Source organism: Arachis duranensis, chromosome 8 (genome assembly GCF_000817695.3).
Source record: "Arachis duranensis cultivar V14167 chromosome 8, aradu.V14167.gnm2.J7QH, whole genome shotgun sequence".
Taxonomy (NCBI): Eukaryota; Viridiplantae; Streptophyta; class Magnoliopsida; order Fabales; family Fabaceae; genus Arachis; species Arachis duranensis.
The window spans coordinates 49,646,009-49,661,318 of record NC_029779.3 but is presented as its reverse complement, the minus strand read 5'-3'; the positions used below and the strand labels follow the sequence as shown (position 1 = coordinate 49,661,318).

At 34.1% G+C, this 15,310-nt stretch overlaps 3 protein-coding genes across 4 annotated transcripts in view; 2 read left to right on the top strand and 1 right to left on the bottom strand.

The window, feature by feature from the left end:
* The first annotated feature begins 667 nt into the window (after positions 1-667).
* On the top strand, positions 668-2,542 carry LOC107463568 (probable xyloglucan 6-xylosyltransferase 3). The gene has a single exon (XM_016082378.2). It carries the CDS (start codon positions 871-873, stop codon positions 2,221-2,223), a length of 1,353 nt encoding a protein of 450 aa, XP_015937864.1. The 5' UTR covers positions 668-870; the 3' UTR covers positions 2,224-2,542.
* A 489-nt stretch (positions 2,543-3,031) lies between these two features.
* Positions 3,032-9,343, bottom strand: LOC107463548 (putative phospholipid-transporting ATPase 9). 2 transcript variants are annotated; one of them, XM_016082354.3, is made up of 12 exons: positions 9,036-9,343; positions 8,333-8,756; positions 6,198-7,561; positions 5,964-6,074; positions 5,589-5,865; positions 5,412-5,500; positions 5,212-5,320; positions 4,714-4,926; positions 4,504-4,629; positions 4,315-4,413; positions 4,033-4,224; positions 3,032-3,919 (listed from the first exon to the last, which is right to left on the bottom strand). In XM_016082354.3, the coding sequence occupies exons 2-12, from the start codon at positions 8,717-8,719 to the stop codon at positions 3,266-3,268; spliced, it is 3,621 nt and encodes a 1,206-aa protein (XP_015937840.1). In that variant the 5' UTR covers positions 8,720-8,756; positions 9,036-9,343; the 3' UTR covers positions 3,032-3,265. The 2 variants fall into 2 exon arrangements, with proteins under 2 accessions (XP_015937840.1, XP_020985683.1); XM_021130024.2 differs by having other exon boundaries at positions 3,656-3,919; positions 4,046-4,224; positions 8,333-9,343.
* Positions 9,344-15,252: 5,909 nt separating this feature from the next.
* LOC107463580 (uncharacterized) overlaps positions 15,253-15,310 on the top strand; it is a gene marked incomplete in the record, with an annotated part of 5,711 nt that continues 5,653 nt past the window's right edge. The window contains 1 exon segment of the mRNA XM_016082395.3: positions 15,253-15,310. Coding sequence (XP_015937881.1) covers positions 15,300-15,310 — 11 coding nt within the window.

The window sequence follows — 15,310 nt, the reverse complement described above, 5'->3', positions numbered from 1 at the left end:
GGTTGTCATTATTTGAAATCAAAGCACATTATTACCCAACAACCATTAATAATTCAGATTTTTCTAACAAGAATCTCTTGCAAATACCCTAATCACTTAATACTCTCTACTCTCTCTCTCTGTCCCTCCGTCAATATACTGGAAAGAGAAGGTGAGTATATTATTTTTCTACACAGATTTCTACTCATCAGTGATACTTCAAAGTTTTATTCTTCAAATCTCAGCTGGCAAATTGTATATATAAGCAATGAAATAACTATATTATTAATATTTTAAGGGATACTTATTATTGTCGTCATCAAATAATTTTGTTACCTTTTTTTTTCTTTGATAAGTTTTCACCCTCTCAATTTTGTTACCTTTTTTTTTCTTTGATAAGTTTTCACCCTCTCGGAAATCTCGAACATGGAAAAAAACTTAGAGACTCAAAAACAACAAAACAAGCACACTAAGAAATAAAACAACAATAACAACCAACACAGACAACAAATAATAGAAAAAAGTTGCACCTAATTTTTCTAAAATAAAAAATTGATAAAATACGTAATTATTCTTAAATTAAGATAATGAAACACACGTTTCATAAAAATTATAAAATTAATGGTGAATAATTTTATACTTTAAAAAATATAAATTCTAAAAAAAATGAATAGTGAATATTGAACATGATGAATGGCGCAACATAAGCGAGTGAAATAAAATAAGAATCCCTGAAGAAATGGGTGTTGGACACATGTCCGGGTGGCACCATAGTTGATTCTGCCGGAAACCAATAACATGGATCGTAGATGCTGAGCGAGCGAGCTAGCAGGCTCCCATTATTTTCAATTTTTCATTTAATCATTGCAAGTCCCGTGTTACGTACCAATAATGGGCCAAGACACCCTCTCCGCTCAGAAGAGGGCCACCGCCACCGCCCTCCCCACCACCACCGCACTTGCCGCCTCCAATGCAAGACGCAACCCACCGCGCTCCCGCCAGATCTCCAAAACCTTCAACAACATCAAGATCACCATCCTCTGCGGCTTCGTCACCATCCTCGTTCTCCGCGGCACCATCGGCGTCAACCTCGGATCCTCCGACGCCGACGCCGTCAACCAGAACCTCATCGAGGAGACCAACCGCATCCTCGCTGAGATCCGATCCGACTCCGACCCTAACGAACCCGACGAGCCCGACATCGCCCTCAACGCCAGCTCCTCCTTCTCCCTCGGCCCTAAGATCCGCAATTGGGACCGCGAACGCCAGCAGTGGCTCCAAAACAATCCTGAATACCCTAACCTCGTTCGCGGCAAGCCACGGATCTTGCTCCTCACCGGATCCCCGCCCAAACCCTGCGATAATCCCATCGGCGACCACTACCTTCTCAAATCCATCAAGAACAAGATCGATTACTGCAGAATTCACGGCATCGAGATCGTTTACAACATCGCTCATTTGGACAAGGAACTCGCCGGTTATTGGGCCAAATTGCCGATGATTAGGCGGTTGATGCTCTCACACCCTGAGGTCGAGTGGATTTGGTGGATGGACAGTGACGCCTTCTTCACCGACATGGTTTTCGAGCTTCCCTTCTCCAAGTATGAGAATTACAATTTAGTCCTCCACGGTTACCCTGATCTCTTGTTCGAGCAGAAGTCTTGGATTGCCGTCAATACGGGCAGCTTCCTCTTTAGGAATTGCCAGTGGTCCTTGGATTTGCTTGATGAGTGGGCCCCCATGGGCCCAAAAGGACCCATCAGGGAGGAAGCCGGCAGGATCCTCACTGCCAATCTCAAAGGCCGCCCAGCATTTGAGGCCGACGATCAGTCTGCCCTCATATATCTCTTGCTGTTCAAGAAAGTGTGGATGGAGAAGGTTTTCCTTGAGAATTCTTACTATCTGCACGGCTACTGGGCTGGGCTTGTCGACCGCTACGAGGAGATGGCGGAGAAGTATCATCCGGGGCTTGGCGACGAGAGGTGGCCGTTTGTGACGCATTTCGTGGGCTGCAAGCCTTGTGGGAGCTATGGGGATTACCCTGTGGAGAGGTGCCTCAGCAGCATGGAGAGGGCCTTCAATTTCGCTGATAATCAGGTGCTCAAGCTCTACGGGTTCAGTCATCGCGGGCTTTTGAGCCCCAAGATCAAGAGGATCAGGAATGAGACTGTCACTCCTTTGGAATTCGTAGACAGGTTCGATATAAGGAGACATCATCCAAGCACCACTCAATCAAAGAGCTAGTGATTGGTGAGAAACATGTTTTGGTGATGATTGATGATGTTACAGGGCAATAATTAGAATTGGAATTTGATTATTTCTTGTTGTTGGCTCGGATTGCCCCTTTTGTGAACTGTTATAGGATGAAATTCTTTCATAAGTTATATATCTCCCTGTTACCATGTTTTTGAGTAATCAGTAAGCAAAAACAAATTTTATTTACGGAGATGAATGATTGATATGCTTGTATACTGAGCACCCACATTGTATTCTCTCTTCTTCTTGGCCATGAATTCATGCCCCTAATTTATTCTTCCATGTTTGGAAGTGAATCCTTTTGATATATTGCTATGAATGACATGCAAATTCACATTTACTCTGTCAATTGTTGTCTTATTGTTGCAAAAGACAATTGTTTCTTTTCGTCTTATTTACAGCTTTCATTAGGAGTTTGAATGCACTGTACCCAATCTTGTGGAACTAACCAACCAGAACGCATTCTGAAGCTATCTTGAAACAAATATTCCTTTCAAATTTTATTTGATTCACTTGTGCTTTAAAGCAGCAAATTTATCAATGATTATTCATGAGTGTAGAGCAATAATTTGCTTTTAGTATGCTTCGAACCTTACTCTTCTACAGCTGATGGTTTAGTTCAGAGAAGCATTGAAGGATTCTCACCAATCAATCTATGTAGTCATGAAAATCCTTAGCCAACATACGAACAGAACCACCAGCATATGAATGAACATTGCAGCTGAGGAGTAAATATGGGAGAAAAAAATGTTGCTGTAGTTGTGGACATTCCGGGATGTGTAAGCTCTGCAAATTTGTGATATTCATGTCTAGATAATTTAAGGCTAACATCGTTTTCGAATACATTTGCCATGTATTTATGATCTAATCAGGAAGCTTAGTAATCCACTAATTATTTTTCAATGCAGTAATCGTGATCTACATTAGGGTTGGCTGTCTAATAGTCTAATAAAAATTAAAAATCACAGTTCTACCTCTTCTGTACCATGCAAAAAATAATAATTCAAAAAATAAAATAAACAAAATATTATCATCTTCTGTTGGTTGTTCTATCTACATCTGTATCTATATCTATACTATGATTACCATTAGCTGCAAAACCTGCATTTGAACCCATAGTTGTTAGCTGCAATGACTTCTGCCGTAACACATGGTTTTCAGGATCATTGTTTTTCTTCTTTCCTTCATACCTTATCCACTGTACCCTTTCATGGTACATGGGAAAGAACTTCATCTGAATTGCTGAGTATGAAAAGTATGGTATAAGTGTTGAGAACACCACAAAGAATGTCACAAACCAATAGGAAGGTGAAGGAGCCAGCGTCTCAATGAAGACTTTGTATGCATTTCCTGAAATCTTGGAAGGCATTGCTCCGTACACAAGGAGGAATAGATACCACAGAGCAATGGAACCCCAGATGAAAATGTGTTGAATCAATGTGAAGTATCTTATAGTAAGTGCCATCTGCAGGTTCACAATCCAAACTACACAAGTGTACATGGTTGCTCCCAATATATCACGCCCTGCAGTTCTTCCCTTTTCATCGAAGGCCTGAACCTCCATCGCTTTTATGCAAAAGAAGAAAACCATTGTCGCACTAATGAATCCGTTGAGCATCCAGCTGAGGATCCGGCGCCAGCGGAAGAGGACATTTTGCACTCCTTGTTGGTATAATTTAGGAAACTGCCATGTGGGAAGGGGGAAAAAAGGAATTATCATCACTAATTGGATATGAGAACCAGGAATGCAGGATTAGAGAAGATAATGCTAATTAGATATAGTGAACATTGGTTTACCTTTAGACAGTACCTCGCGGATACATCCTGATCAAAGACCCCAAGGGCAATCACGGGAAGCGACGAAAAGAGGATACTGTAGAGAGACAAAAACCAATCATTGTATGCAGGCTCTCCAGAGAAGGATGCATACACCTCGTACAAGAATAAAGTGAAGCCAAATGTGATGTTCTTGTAGAAAAAGTAACAAATCTGTCGGAAAAGGATGAACAAGTTAATAAGATAATCTTTTGAAACCAGCACTAATAGAATGTTGAGATCCATTTATTAGTGCCGCAATACCATTGATGACATCCTCCGGTAACACCAATGACCATGTACAAGAAGCAATCTTTCCAAATACCAGAACTGTGCAATTGCAATATCACTGGACATCACAGCCTGGGGAAAGAGACAATATAGCAATGTCATGATATCAAAGTGCAAGACAAACATAAAAGAAAGCATGATGGTTTGCCAGTTTATCCATACCTGCATCCCTTCGAAACCACTGATTCCAATCCCTATATCTGCTTCTTGAAGCATTCCCACATCATTAGCTCCGTCACCAATAGCTAAAGTTGTTTTACGGGTTCCAGATTTGACTAATTTAGTAACCTTCAAGAGAAGAATATGAGGAGCCGATATCAAATAGTGGGGAAAAAACATAGTCAGTGTCTCATAGAACATGGTGAAACATACCAGTGCCTTTTGCTTGGGTGACGAGCGACAGCAGATAACTGATGCACAACGAATTGCGAGCTCCAGAAACAAGTTCTTCATACTATCGTCCAGAGCATATGCAAGTGACTTTCCATCAATAATCAGAGCAAATGCCTGCTGAGAGGCTCCTCTGGATGCAGTAAGCTGGAGAGCAGCTTCTGATATCTGACGGAGGACACTTTCCCTTGATGCCTGAAACATGCATAAATCGACACCAAAATATTAGGATTGAGTATACAGTTTCATTAGGATATTGACACACTATGCAATCCCATCTAGCAACTGTGAAGAAATCTTTTAAAGGGTTAAAAAACAAAAGGAATTAGAGAAAATACACTGTGTCTCATGGTTTAAAACAAAGTCAACGAGCTTACATTGTCCAAAGAATCAAAAGTGAGCTATACCAAGCAAATTCAGTTACTAATGGACGAACCCATAAAACGTAAGTTCAACATCATTTTAAGGGATGGCATTTACCTTGGAAATAGCCATCTTGTCACCACCCTTCTCCAATGCTTGAATTTCTGGAGCATCCAAATGAATTATAATCTGTCTCATCCCTTGTCTAAGCAAACAACAAGAAAAACTGCAATAGTATGTTTGTGTTAAATGTCTTGAAAAGTGATTCTCATGCTGAAGCCAATGAATGAACAAAAAGAAATAATCACAACATTTACCCAATATTAATGGCAGTCTCCATTTTGTCCCCAGTTAAAACCCAAATCTTAATTCCAGCACGAGCAAGCTTTTCAATGCAATCAGGAACCTAGAAAAGCAATATTGTGAGGAAGAACTTCAAGCTTAACTTCAATCCATAAATCTTCAAATTTAATTGGGTTTGCCCTGTAACCTACCCCATTTTGTAGCTTGTCCTCTACAGCAGTGGCACCTAGAAGGATTAGATTCCTCTCAATTTTATTTGATACTTCCTCAATTAGCGTCTCCTGATCTGCAGTAACTGAATTTTTCGCTTCGTAAAATGCATTATTGAACTCCTTGTATTCATTCTCATCAAGTTCACGATAGGCCAGTATCAGGGTCCTTAGACCTGCATCAGCATATTGCTGCACATGCTCCAAGGTTTTATCTTCAAACTCTCTCCCATTCAAGGCAAGCCTTTCAAACATGACACTGCATGAAAATATGACTTATGGAGTTATGGTAAGTCATCAGGTTAATGCAAGGGTAAGAACAATATACTAAATGCTGAGGATAATTTTATCACAAACCTGTCAGCCCCTTTACAGAGTAGCGAAATTCTCCCTTCTTCATCTTTTACTATTACCGACATTCGCTTCCTTGAGCTATTGAATTCTAATACATTAAGAAGCTGGTACATTCTGCAAAAGATATTTATTAACTGTATCTCTTATCAGCAATAAATGCAATAGCTATGAACAATAATTGAATTACAAAAAATGCATTTTGACCGGACAAAGGAATTTAAAGGAAAAAATACTGACCTTTCCACTTTGTTTCCAGAAACTGGATCCCATTCATTAACTGATAAACTAGTCTGAGTCCTTTTAAAGAATTCAAAACCAATTTCTTTAGCAGAAATCACAAACGCAGCTTCATCTGGAGATTCAGCCTCATATGAGACATTTCCTGTATCTTCATCCACTTCCGGTATGGCGGTGTGACAGATTGCCAATACGCGAAAAAATTTCTGTATAACATCTGCATGAGGCTCATTAACCCAGTTCCCATTCATTATCCTTTCATCCGTAAAGTTAAAACCTTTGATGCGTGTTTTTCTATCAGAAGACTTCCTGTTTTCATCTGATTCTGATTCTGTCCCATAAACCTGCTCATGAGTCAAAGGAGAACCAATTTTTCTATCCATGGCCTGCTCAACCTCTGTAACACCTTGGCCATAAGCTACTCCAGCAATGGAACATTTGATGAACTCCATTGAGTTGCAGGTCAGAGTTCCAGTTTTATCAGAAAGTATAGTATCAACTTGGCCTAGTTCCTCATTCAAGTTTGAAGTGCGGGCATGGGCTGGCTTGTCTGCTTCTTCATAGTACATATGGACATCTTGATTGATGAAGATGCTTTGAAGGACTTTCACCAATTCGATAGAAAAATACAAGGAGATAGGAATGAAGAAGCCGTATAACATTAAAGCAGTCAAAAAATGAAATATGGCAGCTGAAGCAACTCTTTTTGGATCAAAGAATATCGTGGAATCATCGGGCCTCAGATACCATCTTTTCATCACCCCGTTGTCCAACTCATCCTTAGTTGCAATGCCAAAGAGAATAGATCCAACAAATGCAATTAGAAACAAAAGACAAAACAAGAAGTAAATAATTCTGTCCATCTTTCTCTCAATTTTGCTTCTTTTCGAAGGGGGGTCAGTAGAGTTTTGAATGACCTTGGTGTCATGACCAGTGAAGATGATGGCTCCAAATACATAGTCTGTATTACGAAGTTTGGAGTCTCTCAAAAGAAGTTGCTGAGGAGAAAGGGGATATTTTTGCTCTTCAAACTCCAGGCTCCCAATAAATGAGTACAAATTTGCATTTGGGTCTTCACATTTAACTACAGCCTTAAAATCACGGAAGTTGGAGTCGTCCTGTAAGGAAGAAGTTACGTCCAATCCTTGTTTTAACTTCAAATTTGTCTCTCCATCTAAGTTCATGGTCTCAACATAACACACTGCATCCTCATAACTGGATGAAAGCAATAAGAGGTCTGCAGGGAAAAAATTATCCTTCTCTACCTTAACTATATTCCCCACCCTCAGATTCTTCCATTCGGTATATTCAAAAACACCATCACCTTTATGCACTTTGACTTTTCTATTGTTCACCTCAATATCCTGCAGAATTAACCCATTAGCCAAATTATATACCAACTTGATAGCTTGCCATAATGCCATAAACACTAACCTTTTTCCTATTCCCAAACCATACCTCATAATGATCATCAAGTAGACAATGCAGAAATTATAATCTTTAGTTAAATGCTAAATGATCCTCAAGCAACATGTCTAGCTGTTTATCCCATTTCAAGGATAAGACACATAGAACTGTTTGATCGTTGTTTGATTTCCATTATAAATATTATATTACACAAGTAAAAAAATAAATAAACCATGACCAAATTTGCACTGAACTTAAGGATGCATGTAATGTTGCTGACCACAATTTTGTTATAGAAAACTGTACAAGACTGAATCCAAGAGATGATTTAGAAGATACTAGAATTTATTATATTGAATAAGCTGTCCATGGTAGATCATGACTCATCTAAAATGACCATTTCATTTCTCTCACCAGTTTCATTAGTAATACAGTCCAATAGAATCTTTCAGTTCTTATAACCGGAATATTCCATAATCTTTGTAAAAGTTCCTGGTATTCTTCAATTCAAGAGTTAAATGTCCTATAGTCCATAGATTTTTTTACAGGGACTCTAAACTACAAATAAATAGTAAATATAAGCACACAAAAGAGACCATGATTCAGTTTGAATCTAATACAAACTTCCACAGCAGGATTTAAGACAACAAGCTGAAGGAATTGTAATTGTCATTGACGTTATAAAATCAAATTCACAATCACAATAGAGTAATAGTCTAATAGAGCACCTGTGTCTTGCGACGCCAATCTTCAATACCCTCTTTGATCATGGTTGCCCCAACGATGACACAGAGAGGAACGATTGCGCTGACAGCAGTGTAAGGAGCAAGCTTTGTCATTGCCAAGACACCAATGACCAAGAAATAGAAATTAGCAACCCTCCTAAACTGCTCAAACAGTGACTTTGGCAAGAAACTGACAGCAGTATATTTTGTGGACCTCACAGAATTATCTGAATAATTTTGCATAACCCCTTCCTCATTGCAGAACACCACCCTGGAAAAACCCTGCCCCCCAATCTGTGAATGTTCTCCCTCTAAGGTTCCTTTACCACACAATGCAAATGAATAGATCTTGCTCAAACGGATCTTCCTCATCCTCCTACGACCCCTCATTCTTCTTTGATCTAATTCTAATTAATCCAAATACAACCTGCATAAAAATAATTAAATGAACTAATTGATCTTCCTCAAAGAAAAAGTCTCTGAGGACGATTCCAAAACGAGTGGCGGCAGCAGCCAAATTGGGAAGCTTCTCCCAATTACCAGAAAGAGCAAAGGAGAGGACTTTCTAGTCAACAACAAAGAACATTGACATACCCAATTACCCACTAAAGTAAACACACAAGTTTTGAAGCAAAACAACACAAGGACCGCACAAAGGTTCTAACTTGCAACTATACAAACAATTAAAAGGAAGGAAGAAAATCACATTCACGTATGATGATGCCGCGCCAAGTGTCCTATGAAAAGTAGAGAGAGAGAGAGAGAGAGCAGGAAATTGTGCGAACATTGGAAGATACGAAGATCCTTAAATTTGTCTGTTTGGAAGGAAGAGAAAGAAATGAGTAGTTATGTGTCCTGAGGAAGAAGAAACTGAAATTCGAAATCCAAATCCAAAACCAAACGCAGAAGTGGAAATGGTAACAAACTGATGAAGCATTCAGTTGACACGGTACTGCAATCTGCATAAAGCTCAAGGCGTCTCTCTTTCTGGAAAACCGTGTCGCATGATCTCGTTTCCCATTTCCCTTTACACTTTTTCATTATTAATTACTTTTATTATTACGTGGATAAAAATAATTAATTCTTAGACTTGTACGTTCTAAAAGTTTAACATTAATCAGATCATTGTGTAAATTTTTTATATTATTACTGTATTAAAATTATATACTTAATGTTATTAACTAAATGTGTTTGTTTAAAATGTGATTAAAAGATAAATGTGATTATACATTTCAAAAATTATTCATGTACGAATTAACAAGATTATATTTCCCAATAAAAAAAGACTATAATTAAAACCGTCAAAATAAATCACAACCCGAAAATAAAAAGATAGACGAACTAAACAAGTAAAAATATAACTCGGTTATTATATTAAATATTTGCCTTCACGATCATTCAAAGTCAAACGTTGTGCTTGTATAGGAAATTGGGAAATTAGGATTAGCTCATTAATCATTTTTAACAAAGTTATGAAAATATTGAGACAATTTTAAAATTTTCAAAACAAAAATAAGTTATTTAAAATGTTAATTATAAAATAATATTTTGTTAGTACTTAGTACAAAATTGTAATTTAGTCTTAATTTTTTTTATAAAATTATTTTTGTTATTTTTGGGGTCAATTTTCATTTTCCACCATGAAATTTAGGTGCATTGAAACAATTAGAAAACAAAAAAATACGTGGGCCACAGTTTGTGTATAACGTAGGAACAAGAAAGCCCATTTTGTCGACCAAAAACAGAAGGCCCATTACAAAAAAGGAAATCCTACGACCAAAAAGAGAAAACCCATTACTAGTTTTATTTGAAAAAAAAATTCTTTAGCTATTTGCTCTGCAGAAGAGAATCAGATACCCCAAGTGATCACTGATCATCAAGTGTCAACTCTTGTTAATTACATCATTTAGTCTTACATTCCATTTTAGTTTGTTTCCTCTAGTAAACTTTAACAAATATCATTGTTTCTCAATCAATCTTTTGAAGAATTTTCATATAATTTAAAACGTGCGACCAAAAACTGATCATTTAATCTTGAACATTTCAAAGCATTTGGCTTGGCTTGTAGAATTACGTAACTAATCCTTCTTAGCAAATCCAATCATGTTTTAATTTGTGTGACGTAGTTTTTAACTTGAATTCTATATATTCATTTCGTGGCCGCTCATCCCGGTTACGACAGATTCTCCAAATGAAAATGACATACTAGTCTAAATTTTGTAACTCTATGTTATAAACTACTTTGACTTTTGAATAAAAGAAACAAAATGAATGTGACGAAACTATTACAACCACATCATAATTTATTAGTTAAAACAATATGACTGTTAGAATATATTAGAATTAGTTAGTATTGATTAGAATTATTTAATATATTTAAATATTTGTTATAAGATATTATGTCTTTATTATTTCGATTTTTTTAGCATTTATAAACACTTTTTTATATTGTTTTATTGTATAAAATAGAATACACATAAACATCTTTTCTACCACTCTCTCTTATCCTTCTAACCCTAAAAATTCGAATATAATGATTAGTGATAATGCTACCTTGATGAGTATGCTAATTGCAAACATATGAAATCTTTATTATGCTAATTATAGCCGAAAGTTTATGTGTGAAGACAAATGCTTGCTTCCACACTTCCACTTCCACTTTCTCCAAACAAACATCTACTTTCTCTACTTCACAAATACTAGACAACTTTTTTTTTTAATGGAAGCCAAATATATTGATCTTCGACTCCCAAATAATATTATTTATATATGTATTTAAGCTTGATATATCATTTTTAATCAACATACACTAGATTAATTTTAAACACTACAATTTAAATTTTAAAAATTTTAAATTCTAATAGTATAAAAATAAGATGTTAACTCAAAATAAATATTAGCTAAAACTAATAAAGAAAATATTGGTCTTTTAATATTTCTCTCCTTTCATATGTGAGATTTTAAATTATAACATTTTTAGACACGATAATTAAAATTAAATTATTTATATACTATCTTAATCTTTAATTATGTAGTCTAAACAATCATTAGGAAGCTAACTGCTTAACTTATTATTTCATTTCATACCACCATGCATTAGGATAGTAACACCTAATTAATAAAACAAAATTGTAATTAATTATTAACTATATTCGATAAAAATACATATATATATATATATGAATAAATTATTAAATTGGTCTCTTATATTTGGATTTAATTCTATTTTGACTTCTAAAATTTAAAATATCATATTTAAATTAAAAAAATTTCATTTAATTTCTATCGTCCTGAACTAAAATCAAAGTTAAATAATTAACGAAATTTAATTTTTAAATCTGAAAAACTCATAACCAACCTCTTCGATTGCCGAAGGAAGTACCCATAGTGAAAGTGACGATGACCTTATTCTTGTTGCCGTCAATGAACTTTTCTGCAAAATATAAGTTCCCACAATGTTCTCCATGTACTTGAACCAAGGCTAGCGGTTTACAAAAATATATCCGCTTTTAATTCTGTAGTTCTCAAGCTTGTACATTTTTTTTAAATTATCGATTTTGTTCTTGCATTACTGCCACCTGGGATATTCTGTCAATTATTTAATCTTGAACTCATAGTAGGACTAAATTGAAACTAAACAAAAAAAATTTATTTAAGTAAAACACTTTAAATTTTAAAGACTAAAATAAGATTAAATCCAAATATAGGAGACTAATTTAATACTTCATCTTATATATATAATTAAAGAAGTGTTAATTAGAAATTAATATTTTTTGTTAATGTTTTATTTTTATACTATTAAAATTTAACCTATAAGTAGTACCATGCACACATATATAACAGGGAAAAAGAATGTATATAATATATATATATAGCAACTTCATCATCTTGTTGGTCGTTTGGAGACACCCATCTTCGTAATTGCTATAGCCTATATATAACAACATTTTATTTTATCTTTTCTCAAAATAAACCCCCTTAACTTTAGTAACATCAAGTTGAAGTTGTAGATTATAATAAATTTTGACTTTATCTTTCAAACAATGACATTATTATTCACGGCAATGGCAAAAAAAGTGATTATTGTCTTATTTATCTTAAAAATCATCAATGCAAATTGTAATCTCTCAGAAACTCAGAAGCGAGAGACAGAAGAGGGAGGGGGTGTTATTACTTCATGGACACTTTTTGTTTGTTTAATTTGTTTTTGTTGTTTGCATTAGCTCATAGACATTGGATATATATACAATTACAATGAAAGGGGACCCAACAACAAGTCAAACCTTATGAATTTATAATTACATAAGTAAACTTCAAGGAAGTCAACAACAATATATTTGATTAAGTTTAGAAGACTTTCTTAAAAAACATTGTGAGCATGAGATCTAGCTAGTGGCGGTATTGGAGCTTATTGGTGGCATAAGGTTTGAAAATTAATAGTAATCATCATCATAATTTAGGATGACTAGCTACTGTAATGACTCAGCTTCCTTCATTGCTTCATTATTTTCATTTTTTCATGTTTCTTAGATGAAACTAGTGATGATAATGATATTCAAACCCGCCTTATCACAAAATTTTTACTAATATGCTAAATCTTAATTAAGTTAGTCATTTATAATTTTACTTAAATTTGTGAAAAAAGATATAATTTTCATATATTGAAGACAAAAAATATAATTTATATTTTATTGTATAGGTATTATTTTTTTCGTAAATTTATGTACTAATTATTCTACAAATATTTTATGATGAGTGAAAATCTTTAAAAGTAAAATTATAAAAAAAATAAATTTATTTAAAATGAAAATAATATGATTAAGTGTAATTTATTTAGATGTGATTAAAAAATAATAATTGAATAACTATGTACTGTAAAAAAAATATATTATTAAATGATAAAATTAAAATTTATTTTTATGTATTATTTTTGTTCCCAACGTTTTTCGTCCTATTTAAATTTCTAATGTTTCAAAATCGTCTCAATTTTGTCCCGCCGTCAATTCTGTTAACAGATCCCTAACCGCAGGATATGATTGAGTCAATTTTAAAACGTTAAATACTTAAGATGATTTAAACGGTATGAACAACTTTGGGATTTATTCCCAAAGTTGGGAACACAAAGGATACTTTACTCATTCCAAAATTATTTACTTAATATAATAAGCTAAATCTAATGACACTTAATTACAATTTGAAAACAATATATCAGATTAAATTCCAATAAAAAGTAAATGTTCTATGCATTCTAATAAAAACCATAATATATGTCACTATTAAATTAAGTATCTAATAAATGAGAAAATTAACGGGTATGTTAGAATTTGTAGTGAATTTAAATATATTAGGAAAAATTGTCGTTTAGAAAAGGCTTTAGAGATGTTAGGTAGCTGGGTGTGGTAAGATATGGAAGTAGCTAGGTATGAATAATGAAGAATGCATTGTGATCCCCACAAACGGAAGGAACCAACGTGACACCACCACAACCAAACTTGTAAGCAAAAATATTATGGACAGTATCTAATCAACGTGGTCCAATTACCGCAAAATACATTGGATAATATGCACACACATTCATATGGATATTATATGCTCCACGAATCACACTAACCACACATTATTAATTCCCATCCATCAATGTCTTTAATTTGAATTTCATTTATTTATCAAGGGGAAATGAGAATGAATAATCCAATTTTAAAAGGGGTAATTTATGCTCATGTTAACTGAAAAAATCCCTTATTAATAAAAAAGAAGTAGTTGAGGAATAATATAAGAAATATGTTGTCTGGTGGTGTTTGTCGGAGAGCGCTTCCCTCATCTTCGACGGTTGCCGTTCGGAAGTCAAAAGGAATTTACTTTTTAACATGCATGCAGATTCCATTCAAGTATATAGAGGGATATTTTATTTATTTATTTTTTATTTTATTTTATTAAAGATAAGAAGATTCGAACCTGCGATCTCTAAATAAATATGAAAAGATCATACTATTCAAACTATATCTTATTGATGTATATAAAGGGATATTAATTTTTGTAATAGAGCGAAATAATATCTCCTCTTATGATATGATAAACAGGGATTGTTAAAGTAATCAATAAATAATTTTAAAATTTAAATAACAATTTAACTAATATTTATCATAAGAATAGTAATTATAAAATATTTAGAAATTATCTCAATATTAAAATATAACATATAAGAGACTAAAAGATATTTCTAAAATGTTTTGCAATATCTTAGAGAAAAAATGAAAAAAAATTATCATTGTGTGATTGTAGATATTGTAGCATTGAGTAACATTCTAAATAAGTTTTTAAGGCTGATTGTTTATCGTAGAATAATATAGATATAGACACAAGAATATACATCCATATATAGATATAAAAGCACATGAATATATCTAGTATTCAATGTGTGGTATCATGTATAATGCATCGGCACTGCTATGAATATAGGACACAATATATGATATGGAATATATAAATACACAAATTTAAAATTTTTATAAAATATAAAAATATATTATTTTTTTATTAAAACACAGTTAAACACAAAAAATATATGTATCAAACAAGTATGCAGGAAAGAAGTTTAATTGTTAAGACACTAATAAAGATATATAAACCAATTATTATTATTAAAAAGTAATAAACAAATGGTTGGTGATTAAATTATGAATATAGAAAATATAAGTTTAAAATATAATAAAAATTTGTATTTTACAAGTATATTGGGGGTATTAGAATGGAAATGGCGTATAGGGAACGCTTAGTGCGAGTGGTTGGTTAATTGGCGGTAAAAGAAGGCAACAGAAGGCTCAGAAAGTGCGAACCAATGAGAATATTACACGTGTGAGTCAAAGCCCCCGTTGACTGGCATTATTATAGATATGAAATGATAGCGGAGTAGAGAGAGAGCACGTAGTGGATTTTGGTCCGCTTATGCATCTTCTTCTTCTTCTTCTTCATGGCTGCTCC